The sequence below is a fragment of the Microtus pennsylvanicus genome, chromosome 1, assembly GCF_037038515.1.
Source record: "Microtus pennsylvanicus isolate mMicPen1 chromosome 1, mMicPen1.hap1, whole genome shotgun sequence".
In the NCBI taxonomy this organism is placed as follows: Eukaryota; Metazoa; Chordata; class Mammalia; order Rodentia; family Cricetidae; genus Microtus; species Microtus pennsylvanicus.
In genome coordinates, this window is record NC_134579.1 from 126261223 (window position 1) to 126288991 (window position 27769).

Below are 27769 nucleotides of genomic sequence, written 5' to 3' on the forward strand. Positions count from 1 at the left end.
CCCTCCTGGGGAATCCTCCAGCCTCTCGTGTTTGTGAAATTAAAGAAGAGGAGGCTGATGTCACTTCTTACCAAACCAAAGGCAAAAAGTAGAGGGCTTTCACCTCTGCGTGCTTTCCCTGAGCACTGCTATCAACAGGGTGCAACACCCTGATGGTCAACAAGTTTGTGCTGTAAGGGTCAGAGAACAAATAGCCCTTGCAGCACAGCACACAAGCAGCAGTGGCCGTGAGAGAATGGGGGGGCACTGTACCCCAGTACCACCTGAGCTACATGGCTGGATTGGCCACTGGCACTTGCTGGCTTCTGATTCTAAGAGCTGGATTGAAACTCTCACTCTAGCTCTTCCACACTGTCACCTGCCTGGTGTTGCCTACCCTCTTAAAGCCTCTAATAAACCACAGCCACCAAAAACATCATCCTTGTTACCATGATCAACCATTACCATAAAAATCACCCTGCCACCATCATCAATTTCATATTCCCGTTAACACCATCATCATCACCACCCCCCCAACACCATCATCACCACCATCAACACCATCATCACCATCACCACCATCATCACCATCACCACCATCATCACCATCAACACCATCATCACCATCACCAACACCATCATCACCATCACCACCATCATCATCACCACCCCCCCATCATCATCACCATCAACACCACCAACACCATCACCATCATCACCATCGTCATCACCATCATCACCATCATCACCATCGTCATCACCATCATCACCACCATCATCATCACTATCATCATCATCATCATCACCATCATCACCACCATCAACATCATCATCACCACCATCACCACCATCACCATCACCACTAACACCATCATCACCATCACCACCATCAATATCATCACCACCATCATCACCATCATCACCATCGCCACCCTAATCAGCTGTAAAATGTTACGTCATCTGTAAGATGGGTGCTGAGGCAATGAGGAGATAATGCCTTGCACCTATGAAGCCCTCTACTCACCCTGCCCCTGGCCTGGGTCACAGCTCAGCTATGCAGATCCTTCTGCAGTTCACTTGACTATCCACAGGTGCTGAATTTTCTCAAGGTTGACCTCTTCATTCTGGCTAGGCTCCTCCTCTCTCAGCCAGGCACCTCCCCAGGCTCAGCTGGTCCCTTCCCACTGCTTCACAGCGGTAAGTATGTTATCATCTGGAAAGGTCCAAGTACTTACAGCAAGTTATTGCTGAAGGGAACTGTTGTCCTTGTGGCTTAAGATTGGGTAGACCTTAAAGGCTGGGCCAGTCTGCCACCACACGGTGAACTAATCAAAGAAATAGGTTGAATTTTAGTGAGTGAAATGTTCATACAGGGGACTGGGGACAGTTAAGGCTTCCCTGTGATGGCATCTGACATTCGTGGCTTATTTGATCAGAGCAAGGGCAAAGAGAAGTGTAACAGAACCCTGACTTTCGTTTTGCTTCAGCTGGAGCTGATTTTAATTTGGGTCCTGGTTATCTGCTGCTGCTGTCTGACACATTTGTATATGTAAAACAAGAGTCGCTCTTAGAAAGAGTGGGTGTGGCTTTCTGTTATTGATTCGGGGCTGGCCATTCTTGTTCCCATAGCATCCTATTATTTATCGTGCCTGGACATGTTGTAGGCCTCACTTGGCTGAATTGTCTCCTGTTCCCTTTAGACCTTTGACCTTGGTGTTTCAAGTGTAATAGTGGATCTACAGCTCTGGCTATAGAAACACAGACTCCTAGTCCCTCTTCTACTCCAGACTCCTTAGCGACTCTTGGTGACCCTTGATGCTGTTGTCACCTCAGAGCTGGGGGAGGTGAAGCACAAAGTCTCCTCCGTCCAGATCCCAAGCACATAGTTTGGTTCTGAACTCTGCCTCTGTTTACACATCTGTCTGGTTTTCCATTTTTGCTATTACTCTTCCTGCATGGGCTCCCCACATCAACCATGTCACCAGGCAGATACACAGGTATTTGCTATAGAGTGGTTCTGTAACATATTTGCATATGCAAAACAGGTCATGCTCTCATAGAAAGGATGGGTGGTAGTGGTGTTTCAGTCTGTCAGGTTGTCAGCACACATCTGCCCCTTGCATTTCAGATGCAGAACCAAAAGGCCTTCTAAAGTGTTCGACATGGAAACAGCGAGGGTGGAAGCTAAGGAGTCAACAGCTCTTAGTTTGGCATTTCTCCAGTTTTCTCCCTGGAGTAATGGATGAATCAAAAAGAACAGACAAGCATAATGCTTCTTGTGCCTTTATGGCATGTGAATACCAAGGTGCCACGAGGCTCAGTAGGCAAAGACCCTGGCCCCACAAAGCCAGCTTGTTTTGGTTAGTTCTAGGTAAACTTGCAGCTCCATCCAACAGGGCTGTTTTAATTTGAGTGGTGTCCATTGATACAAGATGTAAAATCCAACCTGTCTGAGCAGTCACAGGTCAAGCACTCAGTGGCCATGCTTGGCCACCATATTGGATGGCAGGTACCACCTCTAGGTGTGCGTTTTGGGTGGTACTCAGGTTCTTCCCTTCCATTCGGCGTTCTTTTCTGTTTCCTCCTGGGCTTCTCCAGCTGGCCGTGCCTTGCCTGTTTAGTTTCCATCTTCAGTCTCTTATCATAGATGAGATGTAAAGAAGGGACCTGTTGTGGAGTCCCCAGAGCAATGTGTGTGCTCAGTCGAGCCTCATTCAGCCTCCTCTGAGCCTTTGGGTCACATCCCAGTTTCCCTATGGAAGGATGTCCAGGACAAAGACTCTGTCAACTCCCATCTGCGTGCCATCTTTTTCCTACAAGGTAAAACCAGCGTGCCCTTTTAAAAAGATTAATTCAGTCACTAAACTCTGATGCTGGCTAATTAACACCCATGCCTTCTGCTCCCTAACTAGCGAGCTTGTCTCGTTCTCCATATGGCTGCTTGTCATTCAGACCCACAAAATCTTAACATTTAGGACGACAGCATCCTTGGCCATTAAGGCCTGATACCTTAGAATCTGAAGACCAGGAAACGTGAGGAATGAGAGACCCTTGAGTCACAAACAAGAGTTAAACCTTTGAGTTGAGCCCTGTGAAATGGTGTTTGTGTAGCTGCTATGCCCCACCCCCAGATGCAGCTGACTTCAAGTTATTTCATCGAAGGCAGCCTGCAGTACAGAAACCCCATCCATTCATAGACTCCCAGGCTCCAGGTATTATGGATCTCTTAGGTGTCTGAAGGGTGACTATATTTTGTCTGCGAGGCTGGTTCTCAAATTTCAGTTTTTCAGGCCACACATTTTCTGTTTTGGCCTCTGAACTGTCTGCAATCAAAGCATGGATGCATCCACAGAACTCTACTGACAAACACATGTGCGGGGCCAGGGTTGACCAGTTGGCTGTCAGCACTGCTTTGTTTGGAGCATAAGGCTGAAAAGGTTCCAACATGTACCTAGTTTTAAGAAATCTATAGGTATCTCCTAGACCTGAAAATGTTCACAAGCAAATGAAAACTAACAACCTCCCCCCCCCACAATATCAGACTCCAATAACCAACACCACACATACACACACAATATCAGACTCCAGTAACCAACTCCACACATACACATACAATATCAGACTCCAGTAACCAACACCACACATACACACACAATATCAGACACCAATAACCAACACCACATATACACACACAATATCAGACACCAATAACCAACACCACACATACACACACAATATCAAACTCCAGTAACCAACTCTACACATACACACACAATATCAGACTCCAATAACCAACACCACACATACACACACAATATCAGACACCAATAACTAACTCCACACATGAGCACACAATATCAGACTCCAGTAACCAACACCACACATGCGCACACAATATCAGACACCAATAACCAACACCACATATACACACACAATATCAGACACCAATAACCAACACCACACATACACACACAATATCAGACTCCAATAACCAACTCCACACATGAGCACACAATATCAGACTCCAGTAACCAACACCACACACACACACACACACACAATATCAGACTCCAGTAACCAACACCACACATGCGCACACAATATCAGACACCAATAACCAACACCACATATACACACACACAATATCAGACTCCAATAACCAACACCACACATACGCACACAATATCAAACTCCAGTAACCAACTCCACACATACACACACAATATCGGACTCCAGTAACCAACACCACACACACACACACACACACACACACAGTATCGGACTCCAATAACCAACCCCCCCCCCAACACACAATATCAGACTCCAGTAACCGACACCACACACACACACACACACACACACACACACAATATCGGACTCCAGTAACCAACCCCCCCAACACACAATATCAGACTCCAGTAACCGACACCACACACACACACACACACACACACACACACACACACACACAATATCGGACTCCAGTAACCAAACACCCCCCCCACAATATCGGACTCCAGTAACCAACCCCCCCCCACACACAATATCGGACTCCAGTAACCAACCCCCCCCCATACACACACAATATCGGACTCCAGTAACCAACCCCCCCCAACACACAATATCAGACTCCAGTAACCAACACCACACACACACACACACACACACACAATATCAGACTCCAGTAACCAACCCCCCCCACACACACAATATCAGACTCCAGTAACCAACCCCCCACACACACACACAATATCAGACTCTAGTACAGAGTCAAACTGAAGGACAGTTTCCCTTGGCTTAGGCCACTGCCTTCCCCAGAAGAGTCATTGATGCCCAGAGAGGGTACAAGACAGGTGTCTCGAGAGTCTGAGGCTAAGGTAATGCCAGGACCCAGGGAAGCATCTTACTGCAGACTGAAGAAAAATAATGGGAGGCCCTCAGTGGCAATGCTTCGCCAAACCCTCATCAGACTCAGGCACTCCCAAGTGCCAGGGAGGGTGGAACGAATGGGTTGCAAGCCCAGGAGGCCCCAGCTGTGAGGAGGCTGTGATGGATCTGTTTGTGTGAGAGGCACGCACAGCCCGGCCATCACCTTGAAATGTGGAGGGAAGAGCGTGTACTGCTCAGCCGTTGTTTTTCTTCCCTGTGGAGTCAATAAATGGGTAAATGGACCGTGAGTAGCCAAGTGGCTGCTATAATTTTAGACTCTATCAAAAGGAACATCGCAAAAGTTGCAAAGGAAGCATAGACCACCTCATGTGCCGTGCAGTGAGCTGGATTCCCCCTGTTGTGAGGGTGACAGTAGCTAGTGGACGGGGCAGACTGCCTGGGAGCAGTGAGGGTCGTCTGTTGGCAGCTACGCAGACACAGAGGCTTTCCAGGGCCCTTTAGATTAAATGTGAACTCTGCCTTCTGCTCAAACGACCTCTTAAATCTCTGTTTACACAGTGTGAGGGAAGGCTTCTTGAGTAGAGCGCCTGGCCTTGCCCAAGGCCAGAGAGCCAGGTGACTGACAATTATTAGGTCATCAGTGGCTTCTGCTCCCAAGCCTGTACTTTCAATGTAGGGCCGGTTTTCCCAGTGTCACCCAAAGGACTCTCCAGGGGAGGTGGCTTCAGCCAAGCTGACCCGACAGAAGGGGCAAGGCATCAGAGTGACAGCCTCATAAAAAGGAAAAACTTTAAAAAAAATAATCACATGACTACGTGTGTGTAATCATACCAAAGCATGCATGTGCAGGTCAGAGGACAACTGGGGGATCCTGCGGTTCTTTCCTTTTACCATGGGGGTCCCCGGAATTGAACTCAGGTCTTTGACAGAACAGGAAACAAGCAACTTTACCCACTGAGCCCTCTCACCAGCCCTGCGGGTCCTTTATGATTATTATTTTGGTTTGGTTAGCATGCAAAATGCGGCTTCACTGTGACTTTCTCGGGTGTGTATATCATTGTTCTTATTTCCCATCGTCCTCTCTTGCTTCCTCCTGTACTTCTCTTCCTCCCTACAAGTGGCTTCTTTTCTTCTTCACGTCATAGTATACACACACACACATGCATATGTACATGCACACGCCTTATATACATGCCACTTGTAACAGGAAAGACATGATATTTGTCTTTCTGAGTCTGGCTTTATTGATCTGGAAACCCGCAGTTCCACCCAGACTGCTACAAAGGTCACCATTTTGCTCTTTGTGGCTGAACAGAGCTCCACTGACTGTGAGTCCTATGGGTGCCTCCTCTGTTTCTGTCTATCAGCCACTCTGGGTAGTGCAGCAGCTATGAGCCGAAGGGTGGCTCCATAGATACTGTCTTACTCTCCCTAGGGTACATTCCAGGGGCACAGCAGGGATACACGGCCATTCTACACTTTCAGCTTTTAATTGTTGTCCTGATTTCCACAGTATTGGGTTTCTTTCTTCTTTCTTTCTTTCTTTCTTTCTTTCTTTCTTTCTTTCTTTCTTTCTTTCTCTCATCTTCTTTTGTTCTGTTCACCATATAGCCCAGGATGGCCTGGAATTTATAATCCTCTGCCTCCACTTCCCAAGTGCTAAAGGTCACAGGGAGGTATCACCATGCCCAGCCCAAGGTTCTGCATTTACAGCCAGGTGATAGGGGATACGGTGGCCCAGGGCTGAGTTGGAGAATCTGGTGCCAACCACAAGTTCCTTTACTCCAGAACCTCCGCATCATGGCAGCGGCTTTCCATCCTGAAGGGGAGGTCACACAGCGAGGACTGGTCAGGGTTCAGCTTCACATCTGGGCTCTGATATGCCCGATGTTCAGGTTCAGAGTCCTGTGTTTCAGAGGATAAGAATTTCTCCAGAACCTATTGGGGACTACCTGGTACCTCCAAATTGAGGATGAATAGGAGTGTGACTGTGGCCGGAACAATGCCAAGCAGTCCCTTTGTGACGCTGTGACTTTGGGTTTGTGACGTCTGGCACTGCAGGGCATCTCCCGCCCCAGCAGATGGGAAGCCCATCATCCCAGATGCCATTGTCTTGTTCTCGGTCATCACATTGCCTGGCTGCATGCTGCTCACTGGCATCCTCTGCCGTTAATGTCGCATGCACTGTCGTCTCCGACAGTAGCTCCCACCTCCACCCCGGTTTTCAGCTAGACAGCATTGATGTTCCAAATCCGGGTAAGCTGGGGCCTGGCATCGATCGCCAGTGCCAGCAGCAACTCTCTGTATCCTCCCTGATCAATCTCCTGGGAGAACAGGTGTAACAATACAGGACTATGGATGAGGATTGGCCTGCCCAGGAGGCCTCTTCTCTCCATGCTCTCTGGAGCATTTGGGAGAGTTTTTCAGCCTTTTGGAGTGGGTAGCTTTGGCTTAGTTATTAGGGGAAGAAGGAGGCCTTGTGATTATGCAGTCACCTGTCAGGACTGACAGAGGGACTTCCTGAGAAGTACACCAAGCCATTTCTTTTGGGTGCAAATCTTGAAGAGTACCCTTATCTAGACCTACATGGCAGGGACAGCCACTTCACATGGTCTTCAGTCTTTCGAGAGAGCAGTGGCTGTTGTCGGTACAGCCCAGTAGATTGTTTCGGTGTTAGATGTTCACTGGTTAACATTGACTGTCAACTTGACACAACCTAGAGTCACCTGAGAAGAGTCTCAGTGAGTGATTGAACACTGGATGGTGTGGGTATGTCTGTGGGAGATCGTTGTTAACTGATGTGGGAAGATGCAGCCCACTGTGAGCGGCACCATTCCCTAGGCCCGGGGACCTGAGCTGTGTAAGAAAGATGAGCGTGCACACATACGCTCATCTCTCTCTTCACTTCACTGTGGATGTGACATCATCAGGTGTCTGAAGTTCCTGCCTTGACTTCCCGTAAGTTTCTTTTTCGGGGTATTTTATTACAACCAACATAAAAGCAGAACACTATCTTTTATACATTGAAGGAGTACGCTCAAATGATGGCTGAGAGCCTAGCCAAAGGAGACGCAAAGTCGATGACTCGGTCTCTTGATATTGCCCACCATTCTGTCATTACACAGCTGTGCTACACAGATGTGTTGACATCAGTGTCACACAAGTATACTACGGGGAACTTTTACACTGTTACATCTTCTTGGTACCACTATCACATGTGCAGTCTATTTGGGGCTCAAGTGTCACTATAGAACATGGCCTGTCATGACCTGGACATCACTCTGTAGGAAGGGAAGGAACTGACAGACAGGCACAGACAGACAGATGGGTGTCAGTCCAGGTCCCACCTGCCCAGGTGACTTCCTGCAGTGACATTCTTCTGGTTCCAGTACTTACAGGCTGTGTCAAGTCTCTTTGTAGTCAAGGACGATTTTGCACTTTTGGATCTCTTGCCTTTGCCCTCTGAACGCTGTGAGTCCGGGTGTGCATGGCCACACACTGTTTATGTAATCCTGGGGACTGAACCAAGATTGCCAGCACTCTAGGGGAACACACCACCAACCGAGTCCCGGTCTCAGCCCTGACAAAGCTCTCTGGAGGGGAAGCTCAGTGGCCACTGGGGAATCCCAGGAGCCTAATTTCTCTCTTTCTGCAATTGCATGAGCCCGTGGGACGAGGAGAACATTGACTTGATTTGAAGGAAGACATGCCGGAGGCAGCTGGAGAATCCCTAGCTGGAGCTCTGCCATGGGACGCGTCATGCCGGTGTATGTGCTAAAGATAATCTTTGCATTTGAGACTTAATTATATTGATATAATTATTCTCTCGTCAGGAAGACTGGGTGTTTCGGATGTCATATTTGCATTTGAGCAGAAAAATTGAAATAGCTTTTTTCTTTCATTGGGAAATAATGGCGTGGGTGGGTGACTGGGAAATCTAGAGCCAGGAGGTTGGAGTTCACTCTAGGTCAGGAAGTGTGAATACATTTTGAAATTTGCTGTGTGTGGACACTGGGAAGGTTGTCACCCCTTTCTGTGGTCACTGAAGCAGAGGACACAGGATGGGGGAAGGGAGTGAGTTTGGGGACTGGAAGGCTGTGAAGGGCTTTAAGGAAGTGTTGGCTTTTTTTTTTCAAAGACCCAAGGCTATGTCCCACAGGGATATCACACACCCTGATTCCAAAGGCCTAAAATATCCCCATTCATATCCTATTCCATGTTAGGGTCTTTTTTTAAATTAATTAATTGGTTTTTGAGGTGGGGTCTCACTTCTAGCTCTGCTGCCCTGGAACTCACTATCTAGATCAGGCTAGCCTCAGACTCACAGAAATCCACCTGCCTCTGTCTCCCAGGTGCTGGAATCAAAGGTGTATGCCACTATACCCGGCTCCCTGTGAGAGTCTCAAGAGTGTGCCTCCCATTGTTCCCTGTCCATCAGAGGAGACTGGTGACCCCTCTTCACCATCACAAACTTTGGCATCTCCTTGCTTTTGGTAGCTGGAGTCTGTATGCAGGAAGACACAGTAGAGTGTTGCCTGGCAGGCAGGGGCCAGGGTTCTAACCCCATCACCTTAAAACAGCACAGTGGGAGTCTGGGATACTCTTAGAGAGAGGGCTGAGACCTGGGGTCCACGGGCTGTTCTTACTCTCCATGTTGTGCACAGATGGGTGTGGCTGGCAGAGTGGGGTCTTCACTGAGCCCATGACTTTGGCTTTCCGTACTTTAGATCTTCACCCGGCTCTTAAACAACTCAGTTGCCTGTCTGTTAACGTCCCACAAGAAGTGACAGACTTAAGGGTAATTTTAAGGTGCTTTTTGCTCCTACTTTATTTCTATTTATATGTGTGTATTCTTGCACGTATACAAGTGCACATGCATGTGTGTGCACGAACACTTGTAGAGGTCAGACATTGACCTCTTCCCCTGTTGCAGCCCCTCTTTGCTGGACTGGCTGGTCAGAAGCCCCAGGGACGCGCCTCCCCCCCCCCCCCCCGTCTCTGCCTTCCCAGTGCTGGGAGTACAGATAGATGACTTAAAGCAGCACACAGGTACCAACTCCCAGTAAAATAGCACATGGGTGCTGACTCCCAGTCCCAGAGGTCAGAAGTTAAAAAGCCAAGGTGTTGCAGGTTCCTCTGGTAGCCTCACCTACTTCTGGCTGGTTGTCTGGGAATAATTGGATACTGTTGCTTTGAGACAATCTTGCATGTGGTCCAGGCTGGTTTTAAAGTATCAGTCATCTTGTCTCAGCTTGTGACTGCCACTAGTACCACAGGTGTGAAAACTTTGCTAGGCACCAGTGATTTGGTGTCCCCTGGCTTGCACATGTTGTCGCTCCAAGGCTCAGCGTCTGCATTTTCTGTCCCTCTGTGTGTCTCTGGGCCTTCATTTGCCATCTTAGGATGACACAGGCTTGTCTACCTTGTTGAGTTGGGACCCGGATTGTGAGTTCATTTTAGCACGGTGGCACCTGTTAAGGGCCAGATGTCAACACCCAGCTACTTCCTGAGGTATTCGGGATTGGGACATCCAGGGACTTTGTTTCAGCCATTAGACATCTGTGCTTGGCTCATGGTCACAGTGGACACAGGGTTCCCTCGTAAGTGGGCTTTCTGACTGTGCCGATCTGGTGTCCCTCTGGTGACTATCTTCCAATAGGCTCTTGAGAACCTCTGTGTGGCTCCCACAGAAACAACATACCCCATCCTAAACTAGGCTGTAGAGGATTCTAGGCTACTGCCTTATTCTCTCTGGGCTGTTTGCATCAGGGAGGGTATCTCCTTGACACAGCTTTCATCACCCAACCCCAAGACAGAGCACTGAACTCCTGTCACCCGACAGCAGTTGAGACCTGCAGCCCAAACCCACATCAATGACCAATGAGTATCCTTGAAAACAGGTCCTCTAGGATCAGTCATACCTGACGTCAGACAAGCTCTGCCCCAGCAGACATCACGACGATAACCTCAAAAGAGACACCTTGAGACTCCCACGCTGCTGCTACTGGAGATGTCCACGTGGGGGCATTAGGCAGTGCTGCCTCAGTCTTGGATAGTATAGAGGCTAGAAGCCCAAGCCCAACGCGAAGGGATTCAAATCAGGGCCTCGGTCTCAGGATATTTTCTTCACTTTTCTCAGTGCTTGTCGGCACCATTCCAACCTTGGCTTCCATCTCTGAGGCCACAACTGTCCCCCATGAGCCCTCTTGCCTGCTTCCTAGGGCCCCTCAGATGACATTTGGGGCCCATGTGGATAATTTCCTCACTCTGAGATCCTTGTCACGTTTGTAGGTCCTTTTTTGGCATAGGCAGCACCCAGAGACCTTTATTGGCCCTGCAAAGACACTGAGCCAGAACCACCCATCTAAACTAAGCCTGAGCCCTTCACACTATAAAAATCACATAAGATAATAATTTACTGCTCCCAAGCTGAAGTAATTGTTACACATCAATAAATAACTGATACACAATACAGATTTGTGATTTTTTTTTTACTGGGTTACATATACTCAAAAGCTGTAATTTTAGAAGCCTTACAACCTTTTCCTCAAAATTTACAGATGAAGAAAAGATCTGGCAGATGGTGTGGTGGGAATTTATAAGCCGGAGGCATCACTTATATCTTAAATAATGAAGCCAGGGCGCTCTGAGTACTGTTCAACTGCCCTGTTGCCATCAGATCCATCCCCACCTTTCTCAGCTCAGCTGTTGCCTAGCAGGAAGCCACTGGGGGCAGTGGGGGTGGGGTGGAGAAGGAGGCTCTGCCTTGGGCACTCTTGGAAGCTGTAACATGTTTTAATTCGGCATCTCCTTATGGGTCCTCTTGCTCCCAAAGCCAGCTTCCAACAGGGAACACCATTGGAGATTTACCTTTACGGGAAGGCCCCAACTTTTCTTCTCATCCCTGGCTCAGTCTTGCTGTCCTGCTTCCCACTTCTCTGGCTTTAAGATCCATCGGCCTCTCCTTGCTCTGGCCTGTATCACCTCAGGCTTGGCGTCCCCCAGTGTGCTGACAGTCGTCTCCTATGGCCCCTCTTGCCTGCATTCTCCAAGCATCCTGCTAATGACACGCAGAGTCCATTTGCCTACTTACCCACCTGGGGATCCTTGCCACATCTGGAAAGGACTTGGGCCACGGAAATTAGCATCTGGGTTGAGCCCGCCTCTTCTGGCTTCCCCTTTCCCACCACGAGGGAAAGTGGTTCCCTGTTCAATTCCCTTGCTCAGCCCCCTGTATTAGATTCCTGGGACTGAATGACATGGGCAGTCTCTATTCTGATTCCTCTGACTCCCTCGGTGTGAGCATTGAAATCCTTCCACCTTCAACCAAAAGGTGATATATTTTCTGACTCGTTTCTGGAAAATGAGGTTGTCCTGCCCGTGTGGCATTGGTGGCCTTTGTGCTCCCGCATCCTCATCAGAAAGAACTGTGCTCTTTGGATGTGTAAGGTGGATCCACTTGGTATCCCTTTTTTTTTCTTACAAAGAGCTTTTGCCAAGGAGCAAGAACTGCCATTGTCAACAGGAAGCGACGGTGACAAACAGTGGATACTGCCACAATTCTCACAGAGAGACAGGTTTTGTGTGGTCTAGAGCCAAGGCTCATGTGTGCAGGCTGGGTGTCACTCCGCCCGCTACAGTCCCCCTTCCTGATTGTGTGACTGACCAGGAGCTGTGACCAGCGCTGCCCTGCACTGTGAGGACGGCTGGCACTGAGCTCAGGAGAAGATCCAGGTTCAAAACTCAGAGCACACTTTGTGCAGCGTGTGCCTTGGTTTTCATCGCTGTGGAGCCAAAGGATCATGTGCTGAATGCCGTTAATGAGGGACTTCTCAGGTCTGTGTGTGAGCTCAGGTGTGCACAGACCTTGCACATGCGTATAAATCAGAGGACAACTTAGGGTGCTGTGAGGCACACAGCTGGCTGGCACGCTTCTGGCCTTCTCCTGCCTCCACCTCCCTCTTCCCCCAGGAGTGCAGGGATTGCCCACACTCTTCACCCTGCACGGGCTCTTACATGGCTTCTGGGGTGGAGTCAGGCCACCAGGCTCGCTCTGCACATGCTTTCAGACTGAGCTACCCCAGGTCTTGTCATTCAGACTTCCCACTACTGTGACAAACAACTGGGAAAAAGGCAGATTATTTATTGTTATTCATGGTTTCTATATCAATTATTCCCTTTCAAAGCTATTGAAAAGTTCATCAATTTTATATCGGAAACTAAACTTGTAATAACTTGCTATAAATTGATTACAACACTAAAGTCCTCAGTTTTTTCACCATTGTTAACATTTTAATGTAAAGATTGACTTAATCATACCCAGATTCTGTTAACTAGAAACACTCCATCCTGGTCCACCCTGATCCACCCCAATCCATTCTAGTCTGTCTTCTGTTGCTCCTATAAACACAGTGACAAAGCAGCTTGGGGAGGAGGGGGGGGGGTTCTTTGTCCTACACATCCCAGTCGGAGTCCATCACTGAAGGAAGTAAGGATAAACCCTCAAGGCATGAATTGATGCAGAGGCCATGGAGAAATGTGGCTTTCTGGCTTGCTCTCTGTGGCTGGCCCAGCCTGCTTCTTTACACAGCTTATAGACACCCGCTCAGGGGTGGCAGTGTTCACAATAGACCGGACCCTCCTACCACACTCAGGGTCAAGAAAATGCCCCTGCTGCTTCTGGGCTAGTCTGATTGAGGAGATTCTTCTGCTGAGGTTCCCCTCCTCAGGCAATGCTAGTTTGTGCCAAGTTGACGGAAACTAACCAGTGCAATTGACCTTTCTCAACCTGACACACAAACACACCACTATTAAGTCGTGATCTTTTCTTTCTTTAAAAGTTCCATGGTCTTTAAACATCCTAATACTTTTAAAGTCCAAGATCTCTTTAAAATTTCAAAGTCTCAGCCGGGCGGTGGTGGCGCACGCCTTTAATCCCAGCACTCTGGAGGCAGAGGCAGGCAGATCTCTGTGAGTTCGAGGCCAGCCTGGTCTACAAAGACAGGCTCCAAAGCTACTACAGAGTAACCCTGTCTCGAAAAATCAAAAAAAAAAAAAAACAACAAAAAACAAAAATTCAAAGTCTCAGCTAGGCTGTAGTGGTGCATGTCTTTAATCCCAGCACTTGGGAGGCAGAGGCAGGCGGATCTCTGTGAGTTCAAGGCCAGCCTGGTCTAAAAGAGCTAGTTCCAAGACAGGCTCCAAAGCTACAGAGAAACCCTGTCTCAAAAAAGAATTTAAAGTCTCTTAATTGTAAGCTCCTGTAAAATTGAAAATTAAAAATAAAATAACTTACGTACTTCCTTACTCTAAGAGGGGAAAAAATCAGAGCATTGTCATGAGCAGATCAAAGCAAAGCCAAACTTCAACAGTATAAAAATCTCTGTGTCCAGCATTTTGGGCTTACTCATGATCTTCTGGGCTCTGGAGGGCTTAGGCAACCCCACCTCTCCAGCCATGTCATTCACAGCACACAGAGCTTAGCTCCACTCCACACCTGCCTCTGACCTGGATGGTTGTACCATAGCCTGCCATCTCGAATATGCTGGAGTCTCTGCTCCGGCTGAGGCTGTACCCTCATCAGTGGCCTCTCATGTTCTCTTCAATGACTCTGACCCTGGCACACAGTGCCAAACCTCAGCTTCTCTCAGGACCCCTTTAACCTTGAAGCATCCATGCTTCCAAAATCAGCTTGAGACACAGTTGTGGCCTCCACGGACACAGCTCTGTGTACTGACTCTGAGGAAACTCTCTGTGGTTTATAGCATGTGTGGCCTTGGATTTAAATGTGTTCTTACTGTGTTAGACCCTGTGGGGTGTGCAGGATGAACCCTGTGATGGGCCAAGTGTTGTAGTGGTGAGAGTTCATGGCAGAGCAACGTTTCTTCCTTCATGGCAACCAGGAATCAGAAAGAGAGATAGGGAGTGGGCAGGGCAAGAGATAGTGCCAGGACAAATGCCCAGCAGCCCAACTTCCTCCAGCTAAAGTTTCTGGTGCTTCTCAAAACATCTCCACCAGCTGACGATCAAGCCCTCAGCACAGAAGTGACACTTCATGCTGAAAACCTATTGTGCTCCATATGTCTCTCTGTGTCCTTTGAGGACTCAGGGGCACTCCTGGGCAGATTGCCATCACTTCAGGCGTGATAAGGTCTGGCATTCTGGTTGCTTCTAAAAGGCAAAGCATAGGCCAGCTGGAGGCCGAAGCACTCAGCTGGGTGGTGAAGAGAAGAGACGTTGGCCCCTGGCTGCTTAAGTCTGTGCAGGAACCCACCGGGCATGTCTGCCCCGAATGAGGAGGAGCAGTTAGATGTTTGCTGGCCCTGTAAACTTGTCTCAATGTCTCTGCCACTTTCTTTTTGTTGTTGCTGAGACAGGATTTCTCTGTATAGCCCCGGCTGTCCTGGAGATCTCTATGTAGACAAGGCTGGCCTCAAATTTACAGAGATCTGCCTGCCTCTGTCTCCCGAGTGCTAGGATCAAAGAAAGGCATACACGGCCACATCCGGCTCCCTGCCCCTTTCTATCAGTGTGTCCTTGGAATCTGCTAAGGTTTGAATCTGATTGCAAAGAACAACTGATATTTGATCTTCTACGTATCCAAATAACAGTACCAAAAAGTGATGAGGTACTGATATTTGACCTTCTAAGTATCCAAATAACAGTACCAAAAAGTGAGGAGGTACTGTGGTCTATGGAGGTGGGGGTTAAGGTTTTACACACCCACCTCCCCCCATACGCATGCCCACACACCGGAGTTCTTTCAGAAGACCAAAGTGACGGCCTCCAGAGTAGTTGTCAACAACTACTACAACGGACCCTGGCACCACCTTGTTCTCATTGATGGTGTCTCAGGCCATTTCTCTTTTTCCATTTTCTGTCAGGTGCATATAGCCTCTGGCAAAAGCCAAGCACACACTGATGCCATGCCCTTGGACTTGCAGAACCCCGAGCCACACTAAACGTCTTCTCCATATAAATTATCTAGTCTCGGGTGTTCTATTATAGCAACAGAGAGTGAACTAAAATGAGGTCTTTGATGAGTCTCTCTGCATCTATTATTGCACCATAAAAATAGAATGAAGCAGCGCGTTTTCTGGATGGTTAAGGGAATGACCTCGTGGAGCAGCGACTGCAGGCTTCCTGGCCCTGCTTCCTGCTGATAGCTGGCTCGTTCTCACTCTTGAGCAGGTAGAGAGAAGTTCAATTGCAGTGTACCAGAGAAATGAAGGCCATTTTCCAAGTTTCTCATAATGCATGGAATTTGTCGTCTCTGTAGAGAATCTGGAAAAGCATAAAAAGAAAACATAAGCATGTTTTGATAGCTCATGCCAGGGAGAATGGCCACAGCAGTAATTCAACATTCTCCGGTTATATTCTGTTTCCACGGTGCTTCGATCTAAGGAATCTCATTAATATTAAGCAAGATGAGATATGTCAGCCATTCGGCGGAGTGCCAGTCAGAACAAGACGTTCATTTATGAACTAACTCAACAGTAGTCACCATGCGCTCATGGATGTTGCAAACACGTGTGCTGAATATAAAAACACTCCATGTTTTCAGCATGTTTCAGGACAGCTTGGGGATCCTCTTGTCCATGTGACATTCAAGGCCATTTGGATTTTATATTGGAACAGGATCTAGGTGTGATAGTGGAAGCCTATAAGCACAGGTAATGGTGAAGCGAAGGCAGGAGGATGGAAAGTTTAAGGCCAGCCTGGGCTACAAAGCTGAAGTCAGAAAATATTTGCCATTGCTGATTACACAGATGTTGATAGATATAGATGTGTGCTTGTGTTTACGAAGCAAGCCACTGGCAATAGTTACATGTGTATCAACCTGTGCACTCGAACAGTTACATGTGTATCAACCTGTGCACTCGAACAGTTACATGTGTATCAACCTGTGCACTCGAACAGTTACATGTGTATCAACCTGTGCACTCGAACAGTTATATGTGTATCAACCTGTGCACTCGAACACCCACGTCCTACCCAGCAGGAAACTCCTGCTGTCTTTATTGTGTCAGAAAACAGCAAGATGGATGAACTTCAGGAGTATTGTGAGATCTGTTTTTTTAGGCAAACCCTGGCACAGGTTAACCAAACCTGGAGAAAGTGCCTCAGAGGCAAGGAGCCTGTGGGGGAAGTTCCCTCTCATCTCAGGCAAGAGGAGGTCTCTGGAGAGCAGCGTGTTCTGCATAAAGAAACAACAGCAAACAACAGACAGCACCGGTATATTGGTGTTAGCCTCTAATTGAATGTCATGAGCAAAGACGGTTTTAATTGCTGACATTAATTATCATCTGAACTGCTTCCCATGTAGTGGCTATGCTTGGAGTGCCCCTGGGAAGGCATCAGCCGGGAAGTCTAAAGGGCTCCGGATTCCTTCGAGCGATGCTCGGATAGGAGTACACGCTGCCCATTGTTGTGTTTATCTTGGTGAATATGATTGGTGCACATTCACGTGTGCATCAGTCCTATCTTTTGTCACTGAGAGTCATGTAGTAACACTGACTCTCTCTACCCTAAACATGTATCTGCCTGACATGTGTCGTGTGTCAGCAGTACAGGTGGATCAGGTTCTGTGACAATATCAGTTCCATGGAAACTGGTACACAATAGGTGCTCAATAAATGTTCACTTAATGAGCAGGCGCATGACTGGAAAGTAGAGGAGTATGCAGCATGCAATGGTGCATGTAGAGGCTATTTCTTTCCCTGCCTCAGCGCTGTAGGCCTGTCTGAGCATCAGGTGGGTTTCTGTGGGGGTTCTGCCATGTGCATATCTACCTACCTACACAGACTTACATCCTACTAACATCTCACCCCTGAGCTTCTTCCTGCTCTGGACTAGCGACTGAGAGTCCTGAGCTCAAACAGACCTCAGAACACAGCTGTGCTCTCGAGGGACAGCTGAGCCAAGGTTCAGCATGATCAGATGTGAGTGCCATACCAGCAGGCATCTGTCCCTGGATCTCATAAGGAGGCTGAAGGTCCCCAGCCCGAGCCAACTGCCTCCAACTGGCCCCTTCTTGTTGTGTGTTTTATCTCTTTAGGTTCTGATGGAGGCGAGGGGATTTATGCTGTCTGCCCTTGCTGGGCTTTACAGTGTTGGAACTAATGTCTTGATCTCTATAGTCAGACTCTTCCAGTCTTCCTGCTCCATCTAGTCAGCCCCTCCCCCTGATGTCTTTACTGTCAATCTATGGCTTTAGACACAGACTTTCACATTCCAAGCTCCTCTTCTGGGTTTGAACTTGGAATGCCTCCCCAGTGACACAGAAACAATGTGAACCTTTCCAATGCTCCTCTTCTGGGAATTTGGTGTTAGCAACACCACATGATTGGTTGAGTCTTCCCCTCCCATGAGCACATTTACCCTTTACCGGCTGCCCTTATTTTGCCATGAGATGATAGGAGGCCAGAATAGTTGTATGCCTTGTTGAAGGTTGCACAGCCTGTAAGCCGCACAGTCGAGATCTGTATCTGTAAACTGTCTCCAGAGCCCACTGTTAGTGCTGTAAAATGGCAGATTTGTCTCTGCTCAAGTCCCATTGTCTTGCCCATCTGCTTAGTTCTGGTACAGTCCATGCACTGGAGTCAGAACGCCCATCTCTGCACCTATCCCTGTCCATCTCCTCTACTCTCTGGGATGTTCCTTGATGGTTGGGACTGCAGACCTACACACGACCCTCACCTGCCCAAGAGGCACGGAAGCAAAGCTGGAGGAGGCTCCTGAGTCTGCACACTGGGCCTGAGAGGTCTCACCTGAGATAATCACCCAGCTTAGCATCCTGACAGCTGCTCTGCTATGGACAGTTTCCCTGCTCTGATGTTCAGTACCCTTGCCTGTAGGAGAACAGCCACGTGACCAGCATTCACTGCATTCTATGTGATTCCCTCATGACCATTGGGTCCAGGTGTAGAAGTACCAGCTAAGCCTGAAGGCAGAGTGGTTTGGGAAGTCTTCCTGTATATGTGTTGCCTTTATTGGTTAATGAATAAAGAAGCAATTTGGGCCTATGACAGGGCCAAATAGGGTTAGGTGGAAAAACTAAACTGAATGCTGGGATAAAGAAAGGAGGCAGAGTCAGTGAAACACCATGTAGCTGCCGCCGAAGGAAACAGATACCTGGGAACTTTACCAGTAAACCATGAGCCTCGTGGTGAACTATAAAATAATAGAAATAGGTTAATTTAAGATATTAGAGCTAACTAGAAAAACACTTAAGCTATTGGCCAAACAATATAGTTTCTGTATGATTATTTTTGGGTCTGGGCAGCTGGAAACGAATGAGCAGCTTCTGCCAACAGAATGGTACACCAGTGAAGGCATAAGTCACAAACAATGCCACACCAATTTGGGATTATGATTAATAGGGTGATATTTATTTAAAGGGGAAAAAACTTACAGATCACTGTCCCAGGCAACAGCCCTCTACGCAACCAGGAGTCTAGTCGGCCGGCGGAGCAGGAAGTGAAGAGAGAGAGGAGAGGGAAGTGGCCGCTTTTTTAAAGGGAGAGAGACCACGCCCCAAGGGGCTGGTATCTCAGCGGCGATAGGCTGGAGGAGTGGGAGGACCTCCCGCAACACCTTCCCCTTCTGTTTAAATAAGAGAGTTCTAAACCTACTATGAAATTATATACAATAAGTACAAATATCCTATTCTAACTAGCTTAGGTCTTGTATAATAAATAACTTGGCCAAGTCATGAGAGAAAGTAACTACATTTATATAGTCTTCAACCCCATCAAAGATCTGAGAAGGGAAATAATGTTACCTGGGTAATTAGGAAGTTCAGTAAAACAACTTCCAAAACATGCAACAAATCACAGAGACAACTAGCTACCTAGGCAATCACCCAAAGTCACATTAGCAGTGTTGAAGCAACCAACTTTGGCTAAGGCCTAACATAACTGACACACCATTTTCAAAGGCAAGCAACTTTCAAAACTATCTTACCCTGTCTTGGCAGGATAAGACAGTCCTGTTTTATCCATTGATGCATGCTCTGTATCTTTGTCGGTGGTTGAGGTACGGGCATTTCTTTGCCCCAAGGCCAGTTCTGCCAAAAGGAAGGCTCCAGGTGGAGTGTCTTTGGTGCTCAACATTCTCTCGGGAATAGAGTGGTGTTGCCAGGAGCAATTGTGTCTCACTACCACAAAACTCTGAGTTAGATTAAAGGCCATTTTCTACAGCTCTTTGAAGAAGTTGAAGATTATCTATCTATACTGAGTATAATCTCTATATATCTAAAGAACCTGATTAGTCTAATTATAAATGACAAACTTAGATGACTATTAGTCTATATAATTCTCAATATCTATCTAACTTAAAGACTAAGACAATAAACGACTGTGAAACAAATGAGGACAATGACCTCCAAATATAAACAATGTACAAATATACATTGCAGTAGGTAAATATATATCAATACACAAACATTATATAAGTATCTTAATCAGAGGTAGAAATGTACACTGCAATATGGTAAATATATACAATATATATATATATCAATACAATATATGTCAATACATAAAAAATATTTTAAACAGAGGTAGAAACATGAATGCATACAATAGTCAATACAATTTAACTTTGTATCAATATACAAGAATCTATATCAATATATTTGTCTAACAACAGTAACTCACAATTACAAATCTATTATCCCATCAAGAGAGAGAGGAGAGGGAAGTGGCCGCTTTTTTAAAGGGAGAGAGACCACGCCCCAAGGGGCTGGTATCTCAGCGGCGATAGGCTGGAGGAGTGGGAGGACCTCCCGCAACACACCAGCATGGGGCAAGAATTTCCATGTAAAGTCTGAGAAAGCTTTTTTCAAAAAGGCTCTATGATGTGGGAGTGATTTCTTTCTAATCTGTTGCTTTCATTGGTTAAATAATAAAGAAACTTCCTAGGCCCATTTGATAGGCCAACCCTTAGGTGGGTGAAGTAAACATAACAGAATGTTGGGAGAAAGAAGCCACCGAGTCAGTGAGTCGCCATGGTTCTCCCACTCCAGACAGATGCAGGTTAAGATCTACCCTGGTAAACCACCTTGTGGGCTATACAGATTATTAGAAATGGGTTAGATCAATATGTAAGAGCTAGCCAATAAGAGGCTGGAACTAATGGGCCAGGCAGTGTTTAAAAGAATACAGTTTCCACGTAATTATTTCAGGTAAAGCTAGCCGGGTGGCAGGAAGCAGCCGGCCGCCTTTATTTCAACAGCTCTAGACCCACAAAAACAGGAGCCAAGTGCAGCATTTTTGATAACAGCATTTTTTTCTGATAGGCTCTGTTTGCTGGCGGTGAACAGGAGTGCTACAGCTCCTTTAAAAGAAGGCTTATTGACTCAGCATAAGAAACCACGGCTTCCTGGTTATGCTGGCAGCATGACCTCTGACTCTTTCAGGAGGCCAAGCTCTTAAATGGGGTTTGTGAGCAGCATGCTACTAGTTGCTTAATGATGACATAGATCTGCTGTGACCCTGAAGCTGGGGCAGCATGCATGGCTCTCAGAGGCAGTGAAGATGGCTTCACCATGTTGGACTGGGTGGAGCCGACAGGCAGGACCAAGGAGTTGGTCCAGCCATGTCCACTTAGCATTAAAAAAAAGCATTCCTGGTCAGAAAATAATTACAGATATGCAATAAAGACAGACTCAGATGAAAAAGACCTCCAAATGGGTCACAGTGTTAGATAAATGTATGTAGACTTGGGAGAGAAAAGAAAAAGAGTATAGACAGTTATAAAAACAAGTAAGTGATTTAAAAAATAAAACAAAGTCTTTAGAGAGACAGAGTACAGACAGTCATAGATTAAAGGAGTAAAGAAAATTAAGCCATGTAAAGATGGAAAATACACAAAAAGTCTGGATTATGCATATTATTGTGTTTTCTTTGAATGTTTTGACTGTGAATGAGCTAAGTGTGGAGAGACATTTCATTGAACGAGGTGCTAAGCTAGACCAACATATATATATTAAAGGTATCTTGACTTCAAAATTTGGGTCTGAGGCTATGTTTCTTTGGAAAAGAGGTTCTGCTTCTGTTTCCACAGAAGATGGGAGGGAACCTGTGGATTCCTTCCAGGCTAATGTGGTTTTATGGAGCAAGAAACCCCAAAAGATCTCTGTAAACTCCCCCCAAAAATACTTTGCCCAACAAAAATCAGAAAGCAGTTTGTAGAAAACTACACCCAAATTCCAAAATATTGTTTATAAATGTTTATTTATATTTAAAGGGGGATATGCTATAGAGATTAATACTTTACATTAGTATGGATCTTGGTCTACTAATACAAATTTAAGGTCAATTTTGTTATATATATATGTATATATATGCTCTTGATTAATATATTGTGTTTGTGCAGCTCATTTAAAAATGTAATGTATAATTTAAAAATACAGGTTAGTAGATAGCCATCTAAAGTAGTCAAGCTTGTAGTCATGTTAGTTAGGTTTTCTAGATGTACAAAAATGTACTTCAGATGAATATATATTCTTTGGCTCTTTCAAAGACTACAGAATATGGCATTTAAAATGCTTTAAGAACTTAGAATTTTTATGACAATGAGACTTGACTGCTCCTGGCAGTACCAACCTACTTCAAGAGGATGATGGGCATCAAAGAGGCTCCTCATGGAGTTTGTTAGCCATTTGGGAAAGAAACTGCTCTTGCCTGTACTGCTTAATGGTATGTTATATGAACTGGACATGCAGGACCCACAGAAAAATGACTTCTGAAGTTGCCTAAAGAAGATGATACAGTCCTTCAGGGATTCTGTTTTATGAAAGAGTCTGAAAGACATTCTGCAGGACACAGAAGAAAGTGACTGAAAAACTGCTAAGATAGGTGGAACTATCTTTGAAGTTTCCTGCTTCACAGAAAAGTCTTGCAGATACAATGGGCCTGTAGACTGAAGATGGATGCCCCAATGATACAGAGGAACTTTGGGTGATTATCCACATAGCAAGATGTCTCTGTCAATTCTAGAGTTTTGGAAGTTGCTTACAATGCACTTCCTGTTAACTTAGGTACTATTATATCCTTCCAGGGTCTTTGATGGGGTTGAAGAACAGATAATTATAATTATAGTTTTCCTTAGTTATGATAAAAGATAAAGTAGATATAAATATTGTAACTATAATTCATGCTTGATAACTGTCTTGCATATGTAATTTCACTAAGTTAAAGTTAAAACCTTCCTCTTTATTTAGACAGAAAAGGGGAGATGATGTGGGAAGTCCTTCTGTATATGTGTTGTTTTTATTGGGTAATGAATAAAGAAGCTGCTTGGGCCTATAAGAGGGCAGAATAGAGCTAGATAGGGAAAACTAAACTGAATGCTGGGAGAAAGAAGGCAGAGTCAATGAGATGCCATGTAGCCACTGAAGGAGACAGATGCCCAGGAATTTTACTGGTAAACCATAAGCTTCATGGTAAACTATAAAATAATAGAAATGGGTTAATTTAAGAACCCATCTAGACATATGATTAATCTAATATAGTTTCTGTGTGATTATTTCGGGTCTGAGCGGCCAGGAACAAACAAGTTGTCTCCGGCTACTGCAGAGACTTATATTTCTCCAAAAATGCAGTTGTTACTGTATGAACTTTGACTCACAGTTCCCATACCCACTGTCCTGATGTCCCTTTCTAACCACTGACTGTGGTCTGGGGCTGGGTACAGCTTGCCCCTCACTTACCAACCCTGAGGTGGGCATTCTGTAGCTAGCAGCCTCACCTGAAATGTAAACTGACCCTGCCCTACTGCTCTCCACATTTCTCTTCCCCTTTCATCTCTGTTAAGGGCTGTTCTGGCTTTAGGCTATCCCTGCTGCAATGCTCAATCCTGTCAGAAAGACTACATGCCTTCATTAAGGTGCCAGCTCCCTGTAGGGAGAACGGGGAGGGTAGTCCACACAGGAATATTGACCAAGCTCATTCCAGTGATGGAAAACAGCTATGGTCCTAGCTGGGGTGAACAGCCCCATGGATTGGTTTCAGATCCTGTTCTGCTGCCTCTAGTGATGCCTCTGTCCTTAGTTTCTTCAGAGAAGCCTGGGAAGTTGTCTGTTGTCACAGGATTGCTGGAGTTGGTGGAGGGTCTGGGAATTGCACTCAAATATGAGCCATAATCTTCACCTTGCACACACTCTCATCATTAGATATGTGTGTTACCCTGAATAGTCGACCAAAAAGAAACCAGATGATCAGAGCAGTTTTAAAAAAATATTTCCCAGGACCCCACCCCATTCCACCCTACCCCACCCATAATATCCCTTAGACTCCAAGCTCCTCAGTCTTGTGGGGTGTGTGAGTATGTGGTATGTATGGTGGGGAGGTATGGTGTGTGTGTGTGTGTGGTGTGTATATGGTGTGTGTGTGTGGTGTATGTGGGGTGTGTGAGTATGTTGTATATGATGATGTATATGTCAGGTATGGAATGTATGTGGTGAGTGTGTGGTTGCTGTAGATCCCAGGTCACAGTCCTTTAGGCGGTTCTATTTACTCCATGGTGTTCAAGGACGCTTTCTCCATTGCTCCATTTTTATTAACGTTCATCTAATGACATTAAAGCGATGTACTGTGATCTCCCTAACCATCCCAATGCTGGGTACAGCTTCAGCCTTTCAGCTTCGCATCTCATTGGTCGTACTTGCCCTGGGCTCGTGTTCAAGGCCCTGCTTTGCCTCTGGTCTATCCCCTGTGGAATTCTTTTCAGAAGAGCAATTCTGGATGTAGCTAGACGATTCTTTATTTTGGGGAGTCTGATGCATTGTGGGATATAGCAACATCTGGCTTGCTGCATGTCACAGTGTACTCTAAGGTATGGTAGCCAACTCTCTCTCCAGACTTAACCTAAAGTCCCCAGGAGCCAACTCACCTTCCATCAATAAGCTTGGTATTAAAGGAAAAACTGAAAAATAGATGCTCTGTGGACATCAGAGGTATCCCAAAGAGTCAGGACAAAATTGGGTCATGGCAGTACTTGAGAGTACTGATCTCAGTGAATGAGTACCACAAAGGGAGTCAGGAACACTAAGCTGGAGTTCCAGCACCTGTGCTAAGTGGCCTCAGCCCCTCAGCTCTGAAGGGAGATGACTATTGTGACTCACCTGCCAGGCTCAAACAGAAAGTGGCCTGCAAATGCCTGCCAGGTTTGTCACTCTGTGGGGGGGAAGCACTGGGGAATCCTACTTTGTGCAGTGTCTTAGTCACTTAGTGTTGTGTTGCTGTGAACACCATGACTAAGGGAACTCCTATGAAAAAAGCACGTCTCTGAGTGCTTGCGTGCAGTTTCAGAGGGCTGGTCCATGACTGGCATGGTGGGTGTTGCAGCACATAGCCAGCCATGGCCTGGAACTTCCCTGAGAGCAGAAGATGCAGGCCCAGCCAGCAGAGCCTGCTCTCTGCTGTCCCATACCTTTTGCACCAGGTCCATCTTTCATGTTCAGCTCCTCCATGAGCCTCTGACCCATCTTGGTTGACCCACTTACTGGTCCATTGAAGATGGCTGAGATCTCAGGGTGATGGTGATATAAATCCAAGCATGTCTCTAGACACATACACTTACAATGCCCTGCATGGATGGCCCAGCTTTGTATGCCTGGCGCATGCCAGGAGGGTCCTCTATACTCTATTCCCTCTTGTGTAGAACATATTGTACCTGCCTGGGCCCCCCAGGGCTTCACATTTCCCCATCTGCAGCGAGAGCCTGGGAAGGATTTGCTAATGAGCTCTGCTCAGGGTGTCCCCTCATGCCAGGAACTCTGGAGTGGGGTGGAGTTTTTACTATAGTCCAATGGGTTCTGTGGTCTATGTCTGCAGGAGAAGTATGTGGAGGAGCTGGCCGCTGTGAGGCAAACGCTGCAGGCAGACCTGGAGACATCCATCCGGCGCATCGCAGACCTTCAGGCAGCGTTGGAAGAGGTGGCGTCTAGTGATAGTGATACGGAAAGGTAACTGGTGATGGCTGGGTCAGAGGTGGGATCCCTGCAGAGCTCTGTAGTCCCCAGAAGTCCCAGGCTGCATCTTCTAAGGTCCCAAAATGCTTGAGGGTTTCAGGCATAGCTGATTTGTTTGGACTGAAGGAAGAGAGATGACGAAGTCCTTGTCACCTCTGAAGGATGGGACCTGGCTTGTTGGACATGAGCAAGGCAGATGGAAAGAGAGCAGTAAGGGGTCCTAGAGAAGCTGCTTGTCCAGTCTAGGCCTGTGCTCGTCATGTTCTTGCTGCTGTGACACAACTGAATTGGCCACTTAAGTGTGGGCTCAGGGGCTACAGTCCATCTTGGCAGGAAGGAGTGGTGGCCTATTCCCCTGCTGTCCCTGCCCTTCCAGGGTGTCTATCCTGCCAGCACTATGCCCATTCCCGCATTGTTTCTGCCCCATTGCAGTCTCTATGGTGCAGCCTGTGGCATAGGCTTGTGGTGAGCAGCCTGAAGGTGTGGCTCCCTCCTGACGGCCCTGCTGCCTCTGTCCCCACCTACAGGACTGCACTGAGAACCTGCCAGTCCCAATCCATTTGCTCTTCTTTGCTACTGCAGGCCTTAGGGAGAAAGTGTTTCTATTCCAAGAACCCTGGCTTCTGGGACATTCTAAGTCACAGGGCACCGTGTAGAGTCGGAACCCAGCTTAAGAAGTTTTGTAAACCTCTTTTCATTAAAGAAAAGTTTTAACTTTGAGAAATGTTCTTACTATGCAACCCTGGCTAGCCTAGAACTTACCATGTGGACCAGGCTGCCTTTGAACTCACAGAGATCCCCCAGCCTCTGCCTTCTGAGTACCACCACTCCTGCAGTTAGGGTTCAAGCCTGGCAGGTGAGGCAAAGCAGGCAGAGAGGGTTATAGGTCTACCATGATTTTTTTTCATGGGAAGAGCCAGATATCAGGGTCTGAGATGAGCACCATGCCTGGAGCCTGGGTTTGTTGAATGACTAAGGGATGGAGAACAGTTCAGGAATCCTGGGGCTGTCTTCACACAGCCTGCATGCTGGGGTGTGTATATAAATGGTTAGATAAATTCATACAAATTCAGAAACAGAAGCATGTGCCTGGCTCTGTGGGAAATGAAAAGGCCTCTGATGGCAGGTGACCATTTGGTTAAGTGGCCCCAGGTCACTAAGGAGGAAGCAGTATAGACCCAGGAGAGGAGATTTTGAGGAAAAATGAACAAGGACCAAGAGAGGAATGTTCTAGAAAGCACCAGAGACTTTCATTAGCTTATTTCTTAAGGGAAGAGAGGTTTGATTCATAGGTATGACCTCTTGTAGAAGGCAGTGTGTCAGCTAGGAAGACACAGAGCTTACAGCCTGGCATGTTCACATTCTGGACCAGAAGCTGAGGTCACCTTTGAGGGTGACACAGCTCCAAGACTCTGCCTTATTTCCACAGACCCCAGAGCAGTGCCACCATCTGAGCACAGTGAAGCATCCCACGGCAGGATTGTGTCAGATTCAGGTCCCGGAGGAGGGCTTTCAGGCCAGAGGCTCAGTTTTTCACCCTTTTCCATTCTTCACCTTCCCCCTCCCATCTCCCTCTTTCTTCTCTCACGACACTTTGCTGAAGTCCACTGAGACTCTCAGTTCTCCAGATAGTGGAAAGCAAAAGACACGCACAGAAGAGTCCTGGCTTGTTCCAACAAGTCAGTGGGTACTCAGATCTGCTGTTTGCCACTGTCTTGCTTAGGGTTTCTATTGCTGGTCATCACCATACCAGAATCAACTTGGTGAAGAGGTGGTTCATTTCAGCTCATTTCTACATCACAGTCCATCATCAGAGGAGGTCAGACCAGGGACTCAAGGCAGGAACCTGGAGACAAGAACTGAAGCCGACACCATGGAGGAGTGCTGTTTGCTGACTTGCTCCTCACCGCTGGCTCAGGTTGC

The 27769-nt window shown here is 46.9% G+C and overlaps 1 protein-coding gene across 2 annotated transcripts in view; it reads left to right on the plus strand.

The window, feature by feature from the left end:
* The window catches only part of Myo18b (myosin XVIIIB), a 220279-nt gene that overhangs the window by 159233 nt on the left and 33277 nt on the right, over window positions 1–27769 (plus strand). For both annotated transcript variants that reach the window (XM_075983418.1, XM_075983429.1), the window contains exon 40: window positions 25710–25840. In XM_075983418.1, the coding sequence (XP_075839533.1) occupies window positions 25710–25840 (131 nt within the window). The remainder of the gene's footprint in view (window positions 1–25709; window positions 25841–27769) is intronic.